Source organism: Phaenicophaeus curvirostris, chromosome 1 (genome assembly GCF_032191515.1).
Source record: "Phaenicophaeus curvirostris isolate KB17595 chromosome 1, BPBGC_Pcur_1.0, whole genome shotgun sequence".
NCBI classification, from domain to species: domain Eukaryota; kingdom Metazoa; phylum Chordata; class Aves; order Cuculiformes; family Cuculidae; genus Phaenicophaeus; species Phaenicophaeus curvirostris.
In genome coordinates, this window is record NC_091392.1 from 9,380,036 (window position 1) to 9,406,772 (window position 26,737).

At 37.4% G+C, this 26,737-nt stretch overlaps 1 protein-coding gene across 3 annotated transcripts in view; it reads left to right on the forward strand.

The window, feature by feature from the left end:
• Window positions 1-26,737, forward strand: part of SEMA3A (semaphorin 3A) — a 410,652-nt gene that overhangs the window by 304,552 nt on the left and 79,363 nt on the right. For all 3 annotated transcript variants that reach the window (XM_069875193.1, XM_069875106.1, XM_069875016.1), the window contains one exon: window positions 7,862-7,981. In XM_069875193.1, the coding sequence (XP_069731294.1) occupies window positions 7,862-7,981 (120 nt within the window). The remainder of the gene's footprint in view (window positions 1-7,861; window positions 7,982-26,737) is intronic.

Here is a 26,737-nt window from a genome sequence, read left to right on the forward strand (position 1 = left end):
ACAATACAACTATTTGCTAATAGGAATGTAGCTTTGTGGCTTGAAGGAATCAGGATATATCTGCTTTTTTCAGTGTTTTTTAATATGCATTTTGTCTTCCTTTTTCTTGTCTTTGTGCTTCAATGGTTTAAATTCATGCAGACATCCTGCAGACATCCTGCAGACATCCTGCAACTTGAGTACATTACACATTTTAAGTATTCTCATAAACTCTTGTCATATCAAAAAAAACCAGAAAGGTAGGAGGCACAACTTAATTTGAAAGATAATTGAAAGTACAGTAAACTGTACTAGGCAACCAAGAATGTCTTACCAAACCTTCATCAGCACCTTCAGTCTGAAATTCCTCAGAGCACATCTCGACAGCAGGGGAAAATATGTATATGGAATCAATCAGTGGTTCCTCTGTAATGTTGGCAGTGGTCACCATAACTGACGTCATTCCTAACATCTCCAGAGGGGTCAAATCCTCCAGATCATGATCCAACATAAAGTCCTTCAGATCATGATCCAGTATAACAGCCACTGAATCTGGAGATCTGTCATCTTTTTTTCGGAGCTCTGAAGTGGAAGACAAGTACAATTGGAATTCAGTCAAAAAAATTACATAGGTGTATAGAAGAGACATGGCATTTTGTTTACCTAGACATGCTGTAGGTCTATATTGGATTTGTGTGTGTGTTTGTGTTGCAACACATGCTGCTTATAAGGCATTGACAACTGGGGATGTAATCTCTAGAACTAAGTTAATAGAAATCCCTTTCTGTAACGCAGACCCCGATACTCAGCTGCTCAACTGATTTCACTCAGCACTGCACACTGACTCTTTCTCAGAGGCTACAACCATAAAACATTGATCCTCCTAATTGCAAGGTAAAATAATGACAAAAAAGGGATGGAAATTATGTTATTGATCCAAACTGCAAGGAGTACACTGTTATAAATCATAGTCTGAAAATATTTTCAAGCCAGCTGGCCTCCCCTGCTCTAAGATATACACTTGCCTATGCAGATTCAGCTGGAAGATCATCTTATTGAGTAATGGTGCCAGGCATCAATCATTTCCACACACTTTGGGGCCTGTACAAAGCTCCTAGTACTTGGAGACTTTCCCACTACGGCCAGTGCAGTACATAGTAGCTTTGCATCAGTGTTACTAACTAGCTTACTACAATAAAATTTAAAAAGATCATTGCATTTTAACAGGACTGGAATAATTGGCTTTGTTCCATGCCTATTCTAGGCCTGTTTAAGTAGACTGTGCTCTTTGACTGACATTTTGAAATACCATTTTGGTAGAAAGAGGGGAACAGTAACAATTTTTAAATAGTCTTACTGCTTTTCCAGAAACTTGCACATCAAGAGCTGTGAAAGTACATGCCATGTGGGGCTTATCCTGAAGATGACTTCCTTGCACATGCTTACTGACACGCTGAAGTGTTTACAGGATCTAGCTGGTGATCATCTGCGTACATGGCAATCACATATATTTATTGCACTAACACTCCAGAATTATTTTCATTGAAACAGTGCTGCTGTGTGCTAAAAAAAGATACCTAGTCAATACAGACTGAAGTGATCATAGCTGGTAGTAGCCCACTAGCAAAAGAGAGAAATTAAAAAGCTCCATTTGTAAGTCTGGAACATCTTTCAGCATTGTGATAAATTTGAATGACAGCAGTAATATCAGGGATTACTCATTCTCCATGGATATCCCTGACCTCACCACTTGAGAATTCAACTAATTGGACATAAGAAGAAAAAAAAAAGTAAACATGTTAATTAAACTCATGTATGGGACTTTATATGGAAACTGTTCATCCACTTCAATTTGAAAGACAAAACACGTATTTATTTTGTTTGTCCAGCTGCTAGATGATAGCTTAAAATCCCCTTGTCCACAGAATTTAGACAAAACCTTCTGATATTTTAATCACTTGGCTATGTGGGAATGCTGAAATAAAGGAGGAATGTATTACAGGGTCTGACCCTTATCTGAATTAAATCAGCAGAAAACTGTTGAAGTTAATGATACTGTAGTGGGTTATTTAGCCTTCTACTTATTGCTCTGCTTAATCCGTACATTTGCATTTGCTGTAATATTTGAGAAGTAGTATGGACATCAATGCTAGTTGAAAAAAAGAAACACCTTTCTTAAAATAAGGAGAAAAATCTGGATATTAGTTGGTCAAAGGGATTTACCCTTTAGCTTCCACTTAAAAAGATGTCATTAAAAACTCTTTGCTGTGTCAGTAATCCAGATCGAAGGATGTAAGTTCCAGGCTTCTGGAGGAGAGATAATTACTGGAAACTCATAAAAACCACCTAAATTATGTTTTAATTTTCATATGTGGAGCAGATGTTTTGACAGATGGATAGACTTTATTTTTGTAACTGTCCGGGAAAAGTGCATAACACAGCCTAATCAGTGTTACATATCTGTAGTGTTTGGGTTTCAGTCTTTCTGCTTTTGGTTGCAGACATTTTCTTTGTAATTTTTTTTTCAGGCTAATCTCTCTCTGCATAAGCCCTTCTATCAATTTGATATACCAATATTAGAAAACTCTAAAAAAATAAATGTGTATGTTTGGTTAGTAAGTCAGGCATATTGATCTTCATATAGTGGGTGCCCTTCTGGAAAACTTAATTAACACTTCATCTTCTTTTCAAGACAGGCCCTCTGCCCTTGCAGATAGTATATAATATTTAGAACTCTGTTCAGATACACTGGACCTCTTTAACTTTAATTCACACTCTAAATGTAAGTGACTAACTAATCATTTCTCAACTTGTTCTACAAATAGGAGTTTGGTGCAACAGAATTTGCAGTGGGGTGGGTGCTTGGGCTGAACACACTGTCAGTGTGGAGCTGAGGATCTGAGCTCCACAACCTCCTCAGTCAAGTCTAAAAATCTGTAATGTACCTGAAGCTTAGACCTCGTTGTCACTTAGCAATGCCCAGTAAACTTCTGCGGCACTGTTCCTTCCAGGTGGCCAAATGAACCTTTTACTTCTGTATGCAAGGTAAAATAGATTCAGTTGGATATCCTTGTGCCTCCATGTACCAAATCAAACCCAGGAAAGCCTGTAGCATCTACTTGGGCTTCGGTAAGGGATACTGTCCATATGAGTTTACACAAAGAAACAAACTGGATTGTGCTCCATTTTTGGGGTGTCTGCTTCAGTCACTGCTCACAGCAGAGCCAGGACAGGGCGTGAACCATTTCTTTAGGCATGTTTTAGAGGATATTGGCAATCATGCCAGCACAAGACCATTTGCAGGAGCAGCTCCAGCAACTACACTGTGAAAACAGTAGCTACCTAAAGTTGCCTCTGCCAGGAGAGAGAAAGACCTCACAGGCTATGCTAAGAGGTCTCAGACATGAGCTTAGCTCTCAAATTTTAGGATGGAGGTACTTCTGCACAAGGCCAAAGGCAGAACTTAAAGCTCTTGGGGAAACCTTATACCATTTATTGAAATACAAATGAAGATTAATCCTTTCCAGGGCTAGGCAAGATGAATGGAATTTTTGTGTACTTCAGTAACTCCCATATGATATACTTAATTTTCTCTTTGAATAGCTCAATCATTCTGTACTGTATGCAATCACCTATGCTTTCTGCTGTATGCATATTTAAACTCAAGCTTTAGACATAAACCAGTGTTTAGTTTTATGTATGCAAGTAAAGTTTCCTAATATTAAGCTGACCATTATAATAAACAGGATTATTAGGTGGAAGAATTTATAATGATGCACCATGGTGATTCCAGTGCTCCTCTTCTTTAAGATTTATTTTCATAATCCATCTAAGTAATACTTTCCTGCCTAGAGAACTTTGCAAACCTTGCATTAATTTTCATTCACGTTATTAGGCTAAAAGTATTTTAAACTCCCACTCTGCCTTGCTTTCACAAATGAAAATAATTTTTTTAAGTCTAATTTTCTTCCTTTGACAGTTTTTACGAAGAACAATATTCAAAGGGCATGAATGTGTCCAGAATATGTTCCCTTTAAACAACATCCCTTTCCTGGGGAAAATGAAAATGGATACAGAGGGACTAGGGGGTTGAACTCACACGTAGTCATAGCATTTAAATTCCCTGACAATTTTTTCTTTATACCTTCTGACTCTGAGTTACTTCCTCATCCTCCGGTGGTTGTTTTCTTCTGTCTGCTGTATTTTACTGAGTTATTACACTTCTTTTGTTTTCTTTGCGTCCTTTCCAGTGCCTTAAAGTCTGCGATCATGTAGTGAAATGCCTCATTCTGCTGGCACAGACTTTTAAACTAACATTGTAGAGCTGGCTCGGTGGTCTAGCAAGGGTAGATGCTGCTGCCAAGTGGGACAAACCCAGCTGGAGACACCCAAGTCATTCCAGGCCTCTACACAAGGGAGTAGGTGACTTGTTTTGTAGTTGAGCTGATGTAGCCTCCGGTGTCAGGACCAGCAGAGCCGGAGGTGCTGGTGTAGGAGCCTTGCACTGAGTGCAGGAATAGGGAAGTAGAGTCTGAAAATAAAGAGTCTATCACACAAGTCTCATGTCATGGCAGACCCAGGTTGCCCCAATGCACAGACACTTTCCATGACCAGAATGTCTTTGTCATACATCTATGCTCAGATTTGGAATCTGAGTGAGTCATTCAAAGCCGTTAAAGTTGTTACAGATATATAGGAAGCTTTCTTCCCAGTCACGTGAATAAGGAAGCCTTAATATTCACGATCACAAAGTAAACTGTTGCTAAGTTCAGAATATCAATATCAAAATCAAAGGAGCAACATTTCCACACATCACACCGGACCTATGCAGCTTTACTTGAGCACAAGACAAAGGAAGAAATCTGATTATCCTGCAACTGAAATCAACGTGCCTATTCCTATTGTCTTAGGGAGAACAGCACTGTCTCCCAGGCAGGGCAGAAACTTCACTTTGAACTTCCTGAGTTGACAAGAGCTTAAATCAGAACTGTAACTTTACTTTGATGTCATTTATTGTGGTTTAATACCCGTCTTTATTTCTTTTTACGGTCATGTAAAATATATAAAGAAACCTAATCTGTTAGGGAGGTGTATGAGAATTTACTGAATAGATCTTAATGGTTCCTTTATGCAGCTATAAAACACAAGGAAGCTCTAAGAGCCGGCTGAACTGGACTAGGGACTCTAAATGTTATATAGATTTATCTGTCATAGTCAAAAGTTTATTGCTGTAGGTATTTACCTTCCCATGGTTTTATGCTGTGTGTTTCTCAGACATCTATGGTAAAAACATGTTGTACAAGGAATTAAGGAGAGCTTAAAAACAGAAATGAATAAGCCATATCTGCTTTTGGAAATATATTATAAATCCAGAGTAACTTTACATAGTTACATGCTTACACTACTATCAATTCTGAGCACTTGAAACTAAAATATGACTGTGATAGGATTAATTCTTCCCCTTCCTCCAGGCTTATCTGAAATAATTCAGTGAGGCTGATGATATAATTTTTGTTAATTTCCATCCATAGAAATCAAAGAGGAATCTGCCCTTAAACTAAGTATGTTTTTCCATCTCACCTTTAAAGTATTAGCTATCTAATACCTTCTTGCTGTATATTACAGATAAGCAACTGAACAGTATTTAGTGAATGCATGTAAAGTTAAAAGTGGAGTGTTGCTGTAAATCAGAATATCATCTTCACTGAAATCACCACAATCTCTTTTGATTCATATTGGGTGTGGGTCTAGCACTCACAGCATTTTGCAAAGGTACATGTCCACTGGCTTCTAGCATTTCATGATATTTCAAGGTAGGCAATTTTTAAAAACTTCAACAAACCATAGTGGTAGACCACAAAGAAATTTTGTAAATCATGGTACGTCAAACCAGACAAGGCAAAGCACAGTCCTGTTGAAGCAGTGGTGTGATTAAATTCAGTCAGATACCACTCTTAAGTGAGAAATCTTTTAATTATTTAATAAAGCACAAATCGTTGGTCAGTTTTAAATTATGTAGAGAGAAAGTCAGATGCTCCCTCTGGAACATGGAATATCAGGGTTTAAGAAAGGGTCTATTTCAATTTTGTTCATATTTAATGTTACACAAATTTGCACTATTTCCCCATTTTTACTTTTGCAGACATTGGATTATTAACACTGTAATGTTTTTTCCATACTTCTTTTATTAAAAGGAACAAATGACAATAGGATTAAGAACACTGTCAAAGCATACATTGTAATTTTGATAATTTATGCCAAGTATTTGCTTAGTACTCTACCACTGTGACAGTGGAAAGCAGTCTGTGGATACATACACATATAATAAATGTATATTAATGTTTATACATGAGTGGGAAGAAGAAATTGTGCACCAGAAATTGTGCATGTTTTTATTAAGAATGGTTAGAATAGAAAAAAATAAGGAAGACCCTTGGTAACATTCGCTTCTATTTCTTTCAATTTCCTGTTTGATTACCTTAATTATCTCTATGTTTTCTCTTCCATTTCAGTTGGAAAGATAAATAATCAGCAGTAAACCATGGTTGTAGGAAGATTTTCTCTGGGTGCTCTTTTTAACACATTACCATATCTATTATGCAAATAAACAACAAAATTGGAATACCAATGCTGTTGCAGTACAGTCCTTTGTGTATATGTACAGTATTTTATCTGTTAAATTCATTGATTTTCCCTGTGGGGCCCTGAGACATGCCTCAAATTGTACATACACTTTCCCGGCAGAACCATTATTTTGTGTTTGAGAGTATCTGGTTTAATTAGCAAGCAGGTTATAGAGATGGATGATGCCAGTCAGGGTGTCTGTGGAAGCAGTAGTTCAGGTGTTGTTTCCACGAGCCCTGGTCCACTTAGAGAAGTACAGCTGTGTGCTGTACCAGAAGAGTCATCAAGTATGTGTAGATAAGTTTCCTTTGTTTTTAACACAAACTGTACTGGAAATAGTTATTTTATATCGGTGTTCTTATTTTTCTCCTATTTGAAATCCATTATTTATAATAATTTCAGTAGACTTGACAGCAGGCATTGACGTATTTCCTGTCATCATTAGACCTGACTGACTGAAATTGAAATATTAAATACACTGAAAAAGTTGATATCTTGAGTATCAGGTTAGCTATTTCCATATTAATAACATTAGGAATAGTATTGACTTTTTTGTTAACAGTAGATAATGTTTGTAGTAGGGACTGTTAATGTTGCTAGTAAGTTTTTAATTGCTGAGAATTAGAATTAGTCATGATGGATAATTTTCTTAGGTAGAAAATGTAAATTCCATGTCTTGCAAAGCTTATATTCTAAGGGCTGTCAATAACTGCATTACAGTTTATCGTACATATTCATCTTTATAAAACTAGCCCCTAAACACAGACAGTGGGGGTGAGGCAGCATTCATATTATTGTTAGAAATATTATATCAATTATTTGATCTTCATCAGCTCCTTCCATCTGGCCTATCTTTCTTCTAATGATTACTTAATTGAATACAAATGGTTGGTCCATTTTTCTTCATTATTTCATTCAGTCACATTTCTGTAAGTGGGTTTTCTCTTGCAGACATGGCAGTAGCATAAATTACAAGATGAAGTGTGTTTGAAACAAAAATTAGGATTTTTTTCGTGTGTATCTTTTCTTCAAGTGTGGATGCTTTATTGAATGACAACCAAAGAGATTTAAAGGAGAACCTAAATCAGCCTATTGGTTAAATGCTTAGCTAGAAACAAGATTATAAGCAGCATGAAATGATCACACTTTTAAAATCTGCTCGTGCAGCCACACATTCCTCACACCAGAGAACTCCTATTAGTCACAGTCACTGAATTAACTTTGTGGATACTTTTTCTTCCCCCTTTTTTCTTTGCAGAGAGAATGTGCTAATTTCATCAAGGTGCTTAAGGCTTACAACCAAACCCACTTGTATGCTTGTGGAACAGGGGCTTTTCATCCAATCTGCGCCTATATTGAAGTTGGAAGCCATCCTGAGGTAAACTATCTTAAAATAATGTTTTCCGTTTTCATTTTTTTAATCATTACTGGTGTTTAGACACCATCTCTTCCTGCCTAAGTGCACTCTTTATGGTTTCTGTGACTCAGTGAGGGTATCTGGTGGGACCTGCTCCTGAATCAGGTGCTGACATGCTGGTTGATAAATCATAGCAGAATCTATATTTTTCTCCCCCACATAGCATTTTTTCCCCCAACGGCTTAAATAAATATGAAAAAGCCCACTCTGCCTAGTTCATGAAGTTAAAAGCACTCTCGTTTTTTGATTGGGACAGATGCCAGCTATAAGTGGAGGACTTCAGCCTGTATGGTTTTTCTAGGGCCAGCTCTGTCCTTTAGTCTCCTACCATTCAACACAGTCTGGCACCATGGCAGCTTTCTCCCAAGTGGGAATTAAAATAGTGTCACATGTTCATAAATCTTGTGTCTCAGATTTGTCCTAACTTACTGTCAGTTTTTCATATTTGACCTAGGTTCTGTTTCTTTACTTTCTAGTGAAAAATAAACCATTTTTTTCTCTCCCTTTTCCTGTTTTTTTTTTTTTTAATCTGTAGTTTAATGAGGTTTGGTTAATGCTGCAGAAAGCTTGCAGTAGTTCTTGTACTGTTTTGAACGTGATCGTCATAACTAAATAGATAAGCGTGGTCTTCTCTGGTGAAAAACAGTATCACTCACAGAAAGCAATGGGACTATGCTGGTTTTCCTGTCTGAACATTTGACTAAAATATCTCTGTGCTCTGTTTCAGTCCTTTTTCTCTCCAAAAAAAGCGCCAATCTTTTATTTTCCTATTCAGATGAGTATGCAATAGAAATTAGTCCACTTCGTTTCCAGTCTGGCTTACCTGAGTATTGCTGCATGGGCTCTTCCAGTTCAGCAGTCAGGCTCTTGATACATTTTCAGAAATCACTTATTTGATTTATGGATATATTTTGTTGGTGAATCCATGGTTGTGTTACTTGTAGCTTCTGTGATCTCTGAAAAATATCTCTTTCAAGTTATCATATGGTTTTGCAATTTGGGTTTGCAGATTTCACTGAAAATTAAGATATTATTGTTAAATGAAGGACTCAGGTATTTAAAAATCAGAATTTCTTCTTGCAGAAAAATTAAAAGACCTTTTGAGTGTTGACTCTATAGTCTAGGAACCCTTCTTTCCCTATAAAATTGCTTTTTGATATTTGAAATGTGAGTCTTTAAAATGTTCTAAGTATAAGGTCTTGTGAGGATAAAGAAGCTGCGAATTGAAGGTTTTTTCATATATATAAATATATATATATGTATTTATTCTGAAATGCTTTATTCCACAATGCATTCTTGGCAATTAGTGATTGTCTCTTGACCACACACAGTATGTCATTGCTTACTGCATTAAACAGATTCTCTGCTTCCTGAGATCCATTTGGGAATTGGTAGACATATTAATTAACTCTAGTTCCATAAGATGTGTGTCAATCAATTCTTGGCTATGTGCCAAGTGAATCTATCTGCAGAGAGATAGCTGATATGAGGTCATTTACTTCTACTTTTGGCTGGTTTATTACTGTACTATAAAAATAACAGACATTTTTTTCAGGAATTTATAGAAAGGATGATCAGGGATGAGAGGCCAGGTCCAACCTTGGTTTAACTTTCTTGATTTTGAAAGACTTGAGTAGAATTGTTTAGCCCTGGAGCTGAAAGAGGATGTTTGTTTTAGCTTCTTTTTAGCCTTTCCTAACTATCAACAAAATTTATAATGTTACTTTTTTTTTGGACATTTATGCAATAAGTTTGTTAGTCCCTGTATGACTGAATCATTCTCATGACCTTTGGTTTCATCTTTGCGAACCAGGGTAGTCAGGAGTATGTTTATCTGAACTGCTTTGGACACTGTAAGCTTTTGATTTCCTTTTTATACTTAAGCTGTAAGCAGAGTCATCTTCACCTGCCCTCCCAGTGGCGTTGGTTTCTGTATCCTCTGAACAGTAGTGCAGGAGGGGTCACTGCTTTCTCAGCCCAAGTCTGCCCTTGGAAAGAGAAAGTGGGGCAGGCAGGAGGCAGAAGTACCCACATTGCATTGGGCTTTGACAAATCTGACAGTCAATCTGGTCTTTGTCCCTTACAAAGGTGAAAATCAGACAAATGAATGACTGTATTAGGTTTGCAATGAAAAATATTCCGGTCTGTTTTTGTCTCTCAGCTAGAATCTGCTCCTCCCTTTCCCATACTACCTAGCCAGGAATTTCAAATGTGCATCTCCTCCTGGAGCCGAGGAAGAAGAGGGTGCATGATTGACAGTAGCTGTTAGAAAGGAGGGGGAGGATACAATATTAAACGCTGCACCCCTGCACACTGCATCTGTGAGAGCCAGATGGTTTATTTTGTCATGTCAGACAGCAGCCCTGGACATGTCAAAGGGCCACTGCTTCTGTATCATGCATAGTTTATACCTCCCTAGCATACTAAAAAAGGTATAAAGAATAATTGAAGGCAAGTGGTTGATTTTGAGTTAAAAAATTGCCATCTGAAACATTTCCTGAAGATTAATTTTCTGCCACAGCACTTGTGGAAAATTAACCGGCTTCACCATCTGCTTATTTATTTTTTAAGCACTTAGAGGGGTAAATGTGAACTGATTAGGGGAATAGTCGGGGAATGTACCTACTGTCTAATAAGACTGCTTGTTTATGTGAGCTCTGAATATAACCCACCTGCCTGAGTCCTGTGGAGGAGAGTAATTTAATGTGTGCCAAACTGAAGAGGGCGGAGAAGTGAAATTTAAAGAAAAGAGTGTCAAGTGGTAGAGGAGACACTGGAAGCAATTGGAGCAGGCTGTAGGAGGCTGGAATTTGGTACAATTTTTATGATTGGGCAAAGGAAATAAATTACTTTGTGTGACAGTCATAAAGTAATGGGAATATGAATTGTTATAACTGTTGAATATCTTTTCGATATAAAGCAGTGTATCACAGCCCTATTCCATACTTGAAGAAAACTATTTCTTGTGATGAAACTAGGCAGGTCTAATTGAGTTTGATGAAGTACAGTATCAGAAATAATAATAAAGAGGTAAAAGGATATGAACAGCATGCTGTGCATCTGATTAAAAATGATCTGCACAAATGTATACAACCTAATATGTTGTGAATTACACCGCAGTCTAAGGAGTAAAGCAGACTAATCTTCACTTAAATCCATTCCAGATGTTTAAGTGAATAACCACAGTATTTAGAGAAAAGAATAAAGTTAATGTTTGAATAGACTTTAAGCACATAAGCCACGAGTAATCAGGAAAGAACATATTTAGAGAGAATGTGGCATGTGTATATGGAGAAAATACCTGAGGAGAGCCTAATTTAAGGCTTGAGATCATCCATTGGAGAGGCTATATTCGTAGTTCTACTGTACAGGGCAAATTGGCTCATATGCAGATGCCTGTGTTGTACACGTCTGAGTTTAGGTGAGATGACTTAATGCAGACTCCTACACCAATTCCAGGGATCCAGGGTTAAGCAACATGTGACATTCCCTTCACATAACACAATGCAGTGCAAGAAACTAATTACCAGACAAAACAAGAAAGTAATTAGTAAAGCTATGTTCTGCTCCCACTGACTTCTGAGGAAACAGTCTTGAATGCGTAGGAATGTACTTTAAGGTTGCAAAATTACACAAGTCAGATCTGTGCTTGAAAGGAACAAATCCAACTGCAGGGAGACACAGAGGTGCATTAAACCTGCTAGAAAAATCACAACAGGATGCAGAATGCACCTGCCTGTGCATGCTTGAGCAAGGGGAAGGAGCCTTGTTCCCTTTCCCCAGGGCTCCTTTTGGGGTAGTTTGTGTGAACCAGCAGGGAACAATCCTGTTGAGGAAAGAATTGGATTTTCCATTTACTTAACCCTTACATACAGGCATAGGTATCCATATAGGCATAGGTATAGAGAATGCCCTGTAGAAACATTTTTGGTTTGTTGTTTGTTTTTTTGTTTGGTTTTTTTTTTTTTTTTAAATGCTCAGACAGGCATTGCAAGAGCTGTGCAAAATTGTTTGCCAGAACCTCATCAGGAATATATTAGGCTTTCTTCAATAGAGGTAAATCAATAGACTCTGCCTGATGAACTAACCCGACTTCTTTTATTGTCTCCTAATCCCAAATTTCTTGTCATTGTCCAACAGATTAAAACTCCTTTTTTTAACTGGATGAACTTGAAAGATCTGGGGTCACTTTACTTGCAGGTTATTGCTCATTCTTAATCAATAAAGAAGCTCTAAATTTGGTTCAGATTTATGATGTACATAAAACATTAAGTTATTGCATATGAAGTTATATAACGCTACCACCTGTAACATATTTTCTTTTTCCGGACTCTGTATTTTAAAAATCTTTGGTTCAGCTCATAAAATTTTGCTGAATTATACTTTCCACTTTTTTTTATCCCTTCTGTACTTCACATTAGAGGAGGTCTAGAGTGCATTTTCTACGTAATGGACATCCTGTTCTGATACATTCAAGCATCTGTCTTTTTTGTCTCTCTGTATATATTATATAAATGTATATAGTGTTGGAATAGCAGGTCTTTTCCTAAGAGAATGACTTGTTGTGTTTCATTATCTAATATAAAATTCAGGGGGAAACATTGACTTCATTAGTAGCAGATGTGGCATAAATTGGTCTAACTTCATTGAAGACAGCAAATCTGTGTCAGTTTATCAGTAGAAATTCTGACCTGTGTTTTTTAAATGAAGCATTTGAGCAAATGATTTTTTAAGTTAAGAATCATCTCAGGCTAATTTGCTTCTCGTCTAGTTAATTAGACCTTTATATAACATTTATATGCTTACCAATTATATAGGGGAAATATGAAGGAAAAGAATAGTGTTAAAGGATGATTCTCATTTGTGAAACAACAGTTGTGTCGTGTAACAAGTATTTGTGACATACTTGTTCTAATCATCACTATAGTAACAAATAAATCCCAGTAAAGAGGATCTAATTTACAGACCATAATGGCCTATTTCAGTTCAGAGATCCTTAAGCTTTCAAACCACTATATATCCTGCTACTATAGTACATGAAAATAAAACTGAAGAGATAGATCTCTAACTTATGTACAGTGTAAATACATTTTAGAGCCCTTCTTTCAGTCATCTGTGTAGTTTTGTCATGGGAAACACTTGACTTGCTAAAAGAGAAGTTAAACCAGGAAAAGTCAGATCTTTCCAAACTTCATCCAGTCATCCCCAAGCATAATATAGATTCATAGAATAGTTAAGGTTGGAAAGGACCTTAAAGATCATCTAGTTCCAACCCCCCTGCCATGGGCAGGGACATCCCACTAGATCAGGCTGCCCAAGGCCCCATCCAAACTGGCCTTGGACCCCCCCCAGGGATGGGGCAGCCACAGCTTCCCTAGGCAACCTGTGCCAGTGCCTCACCACTCTCATGGTGAAGAAATTTTTCATTATATCAAGCATAAATCTGCCCCCCTCATCCTATCACCACAAGCCTTTATGAATAGTCCCTCTCCATCTTTCCTGTAGGCCCCTTTCAGGTACTGGAAGGTCGCTGTAAGATCTCCTCGGAGCTTTCTCTTCTCTGGGCTCACCAAGCCCAAGTCTCTCAGCCTGTCCTCATATGGAAGGTACTTCAGCCCTCCAATCATCTTTGTAGCCCTCCTCTGGACCCATTCCAACATTCCAGAACTGGACACAGTACTCCAGATGAGGTCTCACAAGAGAGAAATAGAGGGGCAAAATTACCTCTCTTGACCCGCTGGCCACGCTTCTTTTGATTCAGCCCAGGATACGGTTGACCTTCTGGGCTGCAAGTGCTCATTCCTGGCTCATGTTGAGCTTCTCTTTGACCATCACCCCTAAGTCCTTCTCTGCATGGCTGCTCTCAATCACGGCATCCCCCATCGTGTACTGAAAATGGGGATTGCCCCAGCCCAGGTGCAGGACCTTGCACTTGCCCTTGTTGAACCTTATGAGGTTCTCACAGGCTCAATTCTCCAGCCTGTCCAGGTCCCTCTGGATGACATCCCATCCTTCTGATGTTGCAACTACACCGCTCAGCTTGGTGTCATCTGCAAACTTGCCGAGGTTGCACTCAATCTTGCTGTCAATATCATTGATGAAGATATTAAACAGCACTAGTCACAGTACAGACCCCTGAGGGACACCACTTGTCATGGATCTCCATACGGACTCTGAGTGATTGACCACTACTCTTTGAATACAACTATCCAACCAGTTTCTTACCCACCGTACCATCCACCCATCAAATCCATATCTCTCCAATTTAGAGAGAGGATGTTGTGGGGGACCGTGTCAAAGGCATAACAGATGTCTAGATAGATCACATCTGTTGGTTTACCTGTGTCCACTGCTGCGGTTACCCAATCATAGAAAGCCACTAAGTGAGTCATACAGGATTTGCCCCTGATGAAGCCGTGCTGGCTGCCATTAATCACTTCCATGTCCTCCATGTGCTTTAGCACAGCTTCTAGGAGGATCTGTTCCATGATCTTCCCAGGCACAGAGGTGAGGCTGACAGGTCAGTAGTTCTCAGGGTCGTCTTTTCTACCCTTTTTAAAAATGGGCACAATGTTACCCTTCTTCCAGACACCAGGGACTTGTCCTGATTACCATGACTTTTCAGATATCATGGAGAGTGGCTTGGTAAACACATCAGCCAATTCCCTCAGGTCTCTGGGATGCATCTCATCAGGTCCCATAGACTTACATATGTTCAGGTTCCTCAGGTGGTCACGATCCTGATCCTTCTCTACAGTGGGTGGGGGTTTACCCCTGGTCACCATCTTGCTGTCCTATGACCCAGAAGGAGTGAGGAGAGCAGTTATCAGTGAAGACTGTGGCAAAAAATATGTTAAATACCTCAGCCTTCTCCTCGTCTGTTGATGCGATGTCAAGATTCCCAACCATCAGTTGGGGGTACGTCCTCTTTAATCTTCCTCTTTTCATTGACGTACCTGTAGAAGCCTTTCTTGTTAGTCTTTACCTCCCTTCCCAAGTTCTACTCCCAATGCCTTGGCCTTTCTGACCTCAACCCTACACAACCAGGCAGCGTCCTCATATGTTTCCTAGGTTACCTATCCCTGCTTGCACTGCCTGTGCAGTTCCCTGTTCAGCTTTAGTTTAACCAGCAGGTCTCGACTCAGCCACGCTGGTCTCTTCCCTTTCCTGCCTGATTTTCTACATATGGGGACTGAATGCTTTTGTGCTTTATGGAAAGCATCCTTAAATATTTGCCAGCTCTAAGTATATATTGTATAATTCAACATATATATATAATTCAAATAAAAATTTATTTCCAGAGTAGATCCTTTAAAGTAGGACTGTTAGGCTTTATGCAATAATTTAGCTGTTGGAATAGTTTAATTTATGAGATAAACTTCTCTCAATTGAACAGCGCACATGACAGCAGTGACTGACATCTTTCCTACCCCTCACCACTGGGAAGGTCTATACAGCAGCTGTGGATATTTCATCTTCAACAAAATGAGACACTGAAGAGAAAAGCTTTGAAAGAGGTTTTTCCCCCAGTATCTTGTTTTAACATGATAAGAATCAATTTACTAATACATATTGTAACACATACTAAACTTTTGATGTAAACCACATAGGTAAAAGTATAATAATTTAAATTTGCAGCTAATGTTTGTTATCCTGACATATTCAGTTAACAAGGAGAGGCCTTATGACAGCTGAATATTTGACAACTAGCTGATCCATTGGATCTTCCTTTTACCAATGTAAAGGTATGTTTGTAAGAATAGGACTATTTCAAATCATATATATGCAAAGGACCTGGCTCAGTATCTTAAAATTCAGATGCAGTACAAATAGCATTTTTGGGGGAAAGTATTTAGCAAAGGGGTCATGCTTTAAGGACTGACTGGAAATGTGAACATCCTAAGTTTTCAGTTGTCGTTTAATGCATTCAGTCCTTCTCTTGCATATTTCATAATTACACCTAAGCAATTTGGAATCTATTTATGTCTGAAGTGACAGAAAGTCAGTAATTATGTCTGAGTTTTGCTGTGAGACTTACAAGCTGAACATTTACATGCAGGAAAAGAAAGCAAGTTATAAACTATTAAAAATCAAAACAGTGAGGTAGCTATTTTATTTCTTCAGTTTTATTCCTCAGTCTACAGACTTAAATGATTTAGACAAAATGGAAACATGGTTCTTTAGCAAGTCATACAGAGGAGTGGTATAAGATATGATAAAAAGCAGAACAAAGACATGGAATTTCCAAACAAAAGGGCCATTTGTTGCACAGCAGAAACCAGTAATGAAACCCTATTATTTTTATTTGGGTCTGATCAGTTCAGCTATTCAGCAACTAACTTTTGTTTTGAACTTGTTAAGTATACTCAAATTGCTATGGGAGACCTCCCAGTTCCTTCTTACGTAAAAAAAATAAAAATAAAAAAAAATCAAATCCAGAAACATATTACTTTAACATTATGCTATAAGTATGTTTTAAAGAAAATGTAAATGGAAGTCACTCCATAGGTGGTGTTCCAGCACTCGAGAGTTTGGTTTTAATTGAAAACTTCCCTGTGATGAGAGAGAACTGTAAAGGATATGTTCTGTAGAAAGTACTGGTGTTTCAGAGGATCTGGTCTGATCACTAGATGCATGCAATGACACAAAATGAAACTTGATAGTAGCAAGATCCTGAACATTCTCCTCCACTGTTGAAAAAAACAACTCACACATTTGTAATTGTTAACACAGATATTTTTTAGATATATCTCAGTGCAAAAAGAGTCCAGGGTGAATGATTATGTCAAATTTGACACCCCCCCCCCACCTCCTAATGAGAGGAATCTATGCGCAAGCACGCTTCCACTGAGATAGCTGAGAAGACCATTGTTCCCTCACCATACATGGCTTTTGCCTTCTGTGGCTGAGAAATGCTGGTTGATTACAGTGGAGAACTGTATACAGTATGCCACAGCTGAATGACTTCCATGAATAAGAAACTAAAGCCAGTCGACATATTCATTAGGTTAAAAGAAATGAGTCTCAGAACTGTGGGAAAACTTTTGTTTATGCTGCTGCAGGGGAGGAAAAAGAAGAGTGATATAGAAAGAGACCTCCATGGAAGTAAATTCACAGAGTGGATTGTGCACATGGGTACACGCAGAATCATTGAGTGGATTTTCACTTATACCACATGCTCTGTGAGTTCATGTCTTAAAACCATGGATAACTTTGAGTATGCTCAGATGATGAGTGATTCAAGAATCACTCTTAGAATCTGGGTTTAATTTCTTTTTTTTTTTAAGAAGTGGGGTGTTTTTTCCTATTACCAGTTGTTTTTGGTGGAGTTCTCTGTGACTTGTACTGGTGTAATTAGGACTGGGATTTACTCTTCATTTGTATAGCTTCAGAAAAAGACATTCATTTCTAACACTGAGTGATGACTCAAAGTTTGTGACTACTTTGAAAACTAACTTTAGTGATGGCTAGCAAGGGAGCTGAAAATACACCTACTATTCCCATTTGAATGTTCATTATTTCTGCTAACAATTAAAGGATGTTACAATGAATTATTTGCTTCCATAGTGTAAATATTCCCACTGGCACTTCATTACCTTACTTTACCATGAGATGATAGAGTTTTCCTAATCCATTACAGACTTAGATTGTGCTTTTAAGAGAGATGGTAATCATATAACAACGTTGATACAATTTTCTGGGTGGGAATATTATGTTCATTCATCAACAGTCCATAACGTTTCTAGTAGTACAGAAGTTCAGCATTTGCCTCTTGTTAGAGTAACAATGGAAAACATCAGACCAGCTTCACAGTCATGCAACATATGCAAAATTTCATCCACACATCTCCCAAAACAAAAGGCAAGTATGGCTGAATTCTTTGATCTCTCTACCAACACAGGGAAGAAAAAATAAAATAACAAACCACCATCTGTTGGTAAACCAATGTAATAAAAACAGTGGAAAGCCAGCCTATAGTATAGACTGACTTAACTTTTTGACACCCTTAACTTTTTGATGAAATTACTTATAAACAGAATTATTTCTTCATTTAGAGATGCAGGAGGAAGTAGAACTGAAAGAATGAGTTGCTGACCTCAGATGTGGATACATAGCATCAAAGCAGCATTATTCATTCTAGGATCCACGTCACAAGGCTCCTCATGAAGAAAACTCACATTTTAAGCGCGATTTCTGCTGCTGAAGGAAGTGACTGTATTGTGTTTGTGCTTCAGTGTAAACATCTTGTCAAATAGTCTTTAAACAACCAAGGTCATGATGCAGCATGTTTTAGCAGTGGATGATGCTCCACATAGCAGCCATGGGCTGTGAAATGCAAAACAGCAAACTAGCCATGAGGACCTAAGCAAGAGCCTATTGATGTTAAACAACGTCACTGGTCTCTGTCTAAAATTTTATGAGAGCTAATGTATTGTGAAGTGCCTTTCAGGCCTGATTTTTGAAGTCTGTAGGATATATTTAACTCTTGGAAGCTACCTGCAAATCTGAAAACACTGCCCATTTCCATGCTTTCAGTCCAACTTAGTATATTATTTACGCAAGTTCACAATGTTTGAGTTTAATGGTACCTCAGCATGGTGACTGGCATGCTCTTCATGAAAGAGGACCAGAGGGGCTGTGTATGACCATGGTGGAGGCTGCTCAGCAGTGAATGCCCAGAACCTCCTTTTGATTTTGCTTCTGGCTGCCATAGTCAAACTCATTCAGAATTCCCAGAAAAGCAGCATTTCCCCACAAAAAAAGATGAGCAGATTTGTGGATTTAAAAGCAATCTTTCAAACAGATGCAGGAAAGGAAAAAGTCACTTTCCACAATGAGAGGCCTCTTTGGTGTGCTTCCAGTCTCTTTATACATCTCTTTCTTTCATCAACGGCTGCATTTGGCATGACAAAACTGGCTCCTCCACAATGATTAAATCTTATTTCTTCTTCGATAAAAAGCAGAGCAACTGCAGGTGAAGCTACTGTTTCTGTGAGTAAACACCAGTACATAGGTATTTCCAGTGGTTGCCTGGTAGAACAGGAAATAATTGTTCTTTAGCTACCTTGACCATCCCCGTTTTTATGTACAGACTCATACTTATGTGAAAATGCTTTTATAATATTTTCCAGATGACTCCTTGCCTTTACAAGATTTTGAAATGGTTTCTTCTTTGCCCTGTGTTATACAGTGTGTCTTAAATTTGTTACTAAGTATGTTTAAGTCATAAAATTCCACTATTCCACAGTTCAGTAAGGAAATTATGCTAAATATTGATGCTTTAATTAGTAATTAGTACTTTATTTCTGAAGGAGAGAATTAGCTGAACCATTTAAGAGAGTTGAAGGGAATTAATCCCGTATATGCCATAAACAGAGAAGATGGCTGCAAAATGAAGAATCTCTGCAAAATAAGGGCAGATATTTAACCATCGTGTCACTTGCTAACTTTGCTAAATACCTTTACAATGGATAAAGAAAATGTTTTTTATCAGCATGCAACCTTTTATCTTTTTACATCACTTATTTTGCTAGCATAAAATGACACAGATTAACCATCAGGTATTTCAAGATCTTGAAAGTCTGACAGGAGAGAGAATCCTTCATCATTCTTTAAATATTGCTTTTATGTGAATATAAGACCAAGTACAGCAATGTATGCTTGATTGCTGCAAGAGTACCTGTCAGCAGGAAAAAAATTCAGAATGGGTCATGGCTTAGACAGGGATAGTATTTTGTGTAGTGAAGGAGCAAGGGGCTGTGCATAAAGTTATCTAAAAATAACAGACATGAAAGCAGTGCATACATATAAATAATTATCTCTCATATACATTAGTTCATATCTTTTGCCATGAAGAGTTAATCAATTTACTGCTGAGAGACTGGAAAATTAAGAACAGTACTGAAACAGGCAGTGTTTTAAATCTTTGTGCTTGTCCCACATGGTTACTGCTTGTGTGATGCTGGAAATCAGACTAAGTGATCGCAGCAGCATTTTCTGTCCTGAAAATCTAAGAATAAAACCACTTGAAGTTAGTCGGGAAAAAAATATTTACTCTTCCATTCATTCTCAGTTCTAGCTTACATAGTTTGTAACAACTTGCTTTTTGTTTGTGGCACTCCGTAAGTCTGCTTAGAAATACGCTGGCTCCTCTTTGAACATAAACCATACAAAATCTCTGTATTTTCCCTCAAATACCATTCCTGTGAGGAAAATGTACTGTGCCCTTCTGTTCCTTCTTTCACCTATCCCTCGTTTATGTAAGACAAATAATTTAGTGGCTAAGACCTGACTCAGATGAAATGCATGCCTCTGACTTGTACATGCCTCTGTGGACTTCGAGTAAATTGGTTGTTTCCTAAGTAACTCATTTCATTGGGAAAGGGTGAGTAACTTTCCACCATTACTTGGGAACTCAAAGAAAGACAAGCTAATACCTGTTTTTTTCTTTCTCTTCAGCTTCTGTATTATTTGTCATAGACAATTCACATATGGTTATTTTTATTTATTCCCAGAAAGAAACTTTGTTTTTTAAAAAATGTGTTTTTTCTTTAGCTCAGTGAGTCAGAAAAGAATGTGAGAAACACATTGGATTAAAAACTAGTCATCACTGGCAAACTTAGATAAACAGAGATATTATAAAAATGGATAATTTATCCATTGAGATGAATTCATGCGTATTAGAATTGGTGGTGACTTGATATGTTCTCTAATGTATTCTAATGTGTGTACATCTGCAGTCATCTACAAGTCTGGACTGTCTTCTCACCTGTAGTGATATATATCACAAGTAGTGATTCTTGCAGTAGAGCATTAATTTGCGTTTTAATTACTTCATTGTTAAATATTGCGCTTAAATACATTGTCCAGCCCATAGTAATTCTCTTTCTTTTTAGTTTATGCATCAAACAGTACCAGAAGAACTGTTGTGTAATTTTTCCCTTGTATGGCAGCATATATTTCAGTTAAGAAATGCTACCTCATTTATGAAAATCTATGGATTTCTTTGAATTGCAACATGGTCACACTCAGGGGGATATTAATAAACGTTAGCAAGTACATAGTCAGATGAGAACACAATACTCTCCATTAATGAAATATGATCTAAACTGAACCTTGCATGGGAGTACTAATAACTACTTTTAGGTTAAAGTGCTCAGATGTCACAGTATAACAATATCTGTCTTGGATGTGTATCATTACAGAAAAGTAATTAAAGGTTACTTAGCTGTTAAATGGTTACCTTGGAGGAATCCTTCAGTAATGTGGCTTCAAACATGCCTTCACAATGAAATTAATTAAGCAAATTAAATGTCATCATTGTAGTAATCTATTTTATGTGCAGAATATCTGGCATATAAGTGATACAGTATGATTGGTGGCAGAAAGCTGAGGAATATATGCCCATGTGTTTTTACATCTAAGGCAATCTTTGCTGTACTTATACATAAAATAATGATTAGGCTATTAATTTTAAAAGAACAGTGACAAAATTGCTGAAGGGAAATGGAATATCAAAATGATCATGTGCTGCAGGAGTGCAAAGCTCAAGTAGCGCTGCTCAGTATGAGAGAAATATTAAGAGTCACTCAATCCTTTTCACACCTCTGTGCTACATAGAGTTAAAAGGCTGGTGAGGAGTGAGAAAAGTTTTGCTAACAGCTCAGTGACTCATCGGAAGGATGCTTTCAGGGATTACTAGCTTGCTGCCTTCTTATTATTAAATATAAACCACACCAGGAAAGTTGAGCAAGCGGCTTGATTTGAGTATAAACATTTCTCATCATCCATTCAAGTGGGAATGTGACATGGGCAACACCAGAGACAGAGAGGAACACTGCAGAAAAATATATATATATTTTCCCCATAATTTCCATGCTGGACTGACAGCTGATTTCATAGATTTTGACTTATAAAACAATATCCTAGCATTATGCAAACTGTAAGTGACAAATACATAGTATATTCTACTTTTTTTTTCCTTTAATGAGAAACAATCCACTAGATAAATAGATCATTCATCTGAGACCTTTTCATACATAAGCAAGAAGGTGTGAAGTTCAGATCTGTGCTGTCCTCCCAATAAATTGGCCTTGCTCCAGGCGATGACATTTTTCACATTTCTTAAGTTTACCCTTATTTAAATGTTTTGCCTGATCATATCTTTTGACAAAACACAAAAAGAAAAAAAAAATCTGTCTCATGCTGCAGAAATCTTCGCTCATAGCACAGATAGGAAAGTATTGACAGCAGAAAAGGAAAGGTGAAGAATTCTTCATAAAAATCTGCTTTTTTCATGCTATAATATGGGGGGTTTTATGCCAGAGAGATAATTAGCAGTGGTGGCACCATCTTATCGGTAATATGCAAAGCTGCTGCACTTTACAGCTGAGAATGACACAAATGTTGTGGGTTATTCTCCAGTCCCCAGGCTTCTTGAGGTGAAGTGGTTCAACCTTAATTGGTTTTACTCTCAGCAATTCAAATTTCTTGAAAAACAAAGCCTCAGTCGTTGTCGTGTGAAAATGATCCTGCATACCTGGGCCAAAAAAAAAATCCTCAGAGAAGCTAAATAGCAATGATGGAGCTATCTGTCCACTGAATTGTCTTTAGATGCCCTTCAAAGGCCCTTTACACCATGAGGGCCAAGCCTACTGAAGTTATAACATATAAGTGAAAAAAAAAAAAGAAGGAAAAGGTCTTAATACTAGAATTCCCAGAGCTGGTCAGCTTACTGTGCTGCAGCTTCTCACATAACACAGATTTTTACTTCTTGAGCACAGTAAAAGCTTTTATATGGATTGATTCAGCCTGATTCCAGACCTGGAAACAGCTTTTGAAAGGAGATTAGACAAGAACAGTCTAAGAGAGGAAGATTTATGTTTTTTTTAAAGTATGAATTGGTAAATGTTTAATCAGAAAACAAATAACATTGATTACTTTTCCAAAGTAGTAACTCTCTGATAATTTCATTCTATACTTCCAGATTGTTTGAAATCAACGTGAAGCCATTACTCTCTGTAGCTGACATTTATTTACAAGCCTGCAAAGGGTTTCATAAGGGGTATGAGAGCACCTACAATACAAAACGTGTGTCAAACAGCAGAAAATTACAGAGCAATAGTGCTGTTGTTTTTTTCCTTTACTTGATCCAAGTTTCATTTTCTGTTTGGCTAAGCATCAGTGATCGTGAAGGTGATACATCAACAATAGTCATGGTGGCATACTCAATTTAATTATAGCTGGCCGAGGTGCTTAATTTAATTTACTTTTTCTGAATAACAATTTATTCTATTCTATTTTAACAAACCTTCCTGTTTATGCATTTCATCATCTTTTGTTATAAGAAACAGGGATCTGATTTCATTACTCAAGTGTGGGAATAATGAAAAAGTAAGTCTTCAGCAGCCTACTGTTGCTACAACTAGGGTCTTTTTTCTGGAATACTTACTGAAGAACAAATCCCTTGAAGTCAGTAGAGTTTAGTCTAGATAATTAATTTTGATTCCTTACTAAAATGCTGTGAAACTCATACCAAATGGAAACATGGATAGATTGGGCATCATTTAACATAGAACAAGGCCACAAAGATTCTTCCAATACGCGTAATATAATAATAATAATGATTCAGACACGTGTGCATGATTTATGTATTCTCTTAAAGACTATTCAGGATAAATGGAACAGTAATGGGGAAAGCTGACTTTGTTTAACCTCAATTAAGAAAGGGAGCCAAAAAAGGAAAGTTTGGACAAAGCAGTGGAAGTTTTGATTGTGGAAGAGCCCTCTGCTTGACTTAAGCCTTGTGTATAAGCAAACTTGTGAATGTCTCACTAAGGCAGTGCAAATCCCTGCACAGACATTCCTATTTCAGTTAAAGTAGAGCTTCAGATCTGGTTTTAGCTGCCTGGAAGTGACTGAAAATAAGCTGCTCTTAAACTGAGCTCACTACATCAACCCGGAGTGCATGTGTTTACTGGAATCTCATTACATTCAAACATAGTGATACAAGTCTAGAGATTAGTGCTAGCACTGAAAAGGCTGTTTAGCCTTTCAAAGGGTTTTGTAGGAAAGCAAGCTGGAATACAAGCCCTTTGCTTGTCATTTGTAGGTTTGTGAATTTAGCTTTTATTTCTTTGTGCAAATGTGTTTTCATGCAGACATTGAAAAGCCATGACCCACTGTAAAAAGGATTACCTTGAAAGGAGATAGTAGGAATACAATGTAAAGGAGGGTTAATACAGAAATGCTAAGTCTCTCTGTATGAAGATTATAGCACAATAAACTTTTTAACTTGAGTTACTTTCCTGACATTATAATAACAGTCACATATCAGAATCACAAAATAGAAGTCTTAAAGAGGGGGGTAAAAGAAAATAAAAGAAAGTGTCTGTTATTTTTTGTAGAAGGATGATATAGAATCCCTTGAAAAATGTGATTTATTTTAGCTGACATTGCAGCAAGTAGTTTAGATAACATTTAATGACTTAGCTATTACTTTTACAATCAGTATATTTCATGGGGTATTAAAGATAATAAATAAGGAAATACTTTAAAACAGATAATAGAAGATAGTAAGAAATTTCAGTTACTTACACTCATGTGAAGCAATAACTTACTCTCATAAACCACATTAGCTATCAGAGTGAAAGGAATCAAATCCTGGTCTAAAGTGATTTCTTTGGTGGGAAAAAAATAAAACAAAAAACCCAGATGGGGGTTCAGCTACCTTTCCTATTTGTCTGTCTTGGAAGTAAGCAGCATGGTAGGAAATAAATACACACTTAACCCTTCTAAAACTTCACAAATAGATAAAAGCAATCTTCTTTTTAGCTACCTGGGGTTTAAATTACTGCACATGTTAAACTGGAACAAAAATGGATCACACCTTTTTTCATTGGTAGCTTTCAAATTTTCATTGGTCTTGAGTCAGGAAAACACTGCATTCACAATAGTTTTGGTGGATTCAAGAATATATGATGACATGAGTTTGTTTAGCCTATAGAAGAGAAGGCTCTGTGGAGATGTTACAGTAGCTCTTTCCAGTATTTGAAAGTGGCCTATGGGAAACACGGGGAGGGGCTCTTTATCAAGGAGTGCAGGGATAGGACAAGGGGTAACGGTTTGAAGCTGGAAGAGTGTAGGTTTAGATTAGGTATTAGGAAAAAATAACAACTGCCTGCCCAGAGAAGCTGTGGATGCTCCCTCCCTGGAAGTGTTCAAGGCTAGGGTGAATGAGGCTTTAAGCAGCCTGTTCTAGTGGAAGATGTCCCTGGCCTTGGCAGGGTTTGAAACTTCAGTCTCATTTTCAATAGGTGCTTAAGAACCTAAATGCAATTCAAAGTAATTGCCTCTAAGTAGTGGAAGGAAATGTAAAAACAATAAAACCAAACTTGCAAAGAAATTACGTCTTTCTGACTTCCTGAATGGAGAAAAAATTGAAAGGAAGTTGAATATTGTACCACAGAATAAACATTGAAACTGTACATAATAATAATAAGATATAGTAATTTCTAATGAACTTGAGTCTTTCAAAATACTTTTAGGAATTTCTAAGAAATGCTTCTCTTCAGTGAGTATACCTTGTTTCAAAATTTGTAACCTTGGTCAATTCCAAATGTTATGTACTACAGGCCAAATTAATAACTGAAAAGACTGGTATCTATTAACTACATCATAGTGTAAATGATGTTTTATTCTCATTTTTTCAAACTTATGTTCTAGAAGAAATACATTTTTCAAATTTTCTCGTAGTCAAATAACTGCAGTGAGCAGTTCACGCTTCCCTACCAGATTTTTTTCTCTTTTGGAACTACAACTTTGAAATCACCTGGACTCCTCCAGGCTGACAAGACTGAAGTAAAATTTGGAAGAAAAAATCATATGAGTAGCTACAAAAAAATTAACCCATAGACCTTCTAAAAAGCAAAGCAATGTTGCAGTAGAAGCCAGTAGTTTAAGCAGGAAAATAAAGATTGGATGTGAAGGTCAGTGCCTGCTGTATGGATGATTTTAAATGTGCTAGCTGTCTGATAAGATGTGAGGTGAAGACAGATATAAAAATAGACATGAATAATTAACACTATCATTACATAGATGAAGGAATGAAGCTTAATGCTGATTTGTGATCACTGTCTATTTTTTTTATTTCTGTAGAGCTGGGATTAGGCTTTATGTACAAATCTGTCAAATTTGGGCATTAATTACTACACATTTGTGTACACACAAAGGTGCTTTTGTGAAAAGCAGTCTCGGAACTGCAGTCAGAAGGCACTTGAGCAAGTTACTTAATTGTTTTCAAAGATATTACTCATATATGTAAAGTAAAGGCAAATCTGAAGTCTTTCTGTGTTTAGATGTTTCAAAAGGACAAACTGATTTTCCATCTCAGCTCTCCAAAGGCAGTACCATAGACGGGAGACTGAAGGGGTAAGGGGGAAAGATTTGGGGTTTCTTGTAGAGCCAGGGGACACTGGGTCATGAAACGGAGGATAAATGACAGTGAGAAAGATGAGTAGGTGGCAATAGGGAGGTGTGTTGAACAATCTGACACTTTCAATGGTTTGCTGTTTCCTGGTATTAGGTAATTTACTTCCTGCAAATTTAGATTACAGCCTATTTTCAAAGGCTGGAAGTTATTTAACTGATTTAGATCACCTGAAGCATAGTCAACTGGTATAATTATCCAGCCTTATCCCTTGCCAATGGAGAAAATTA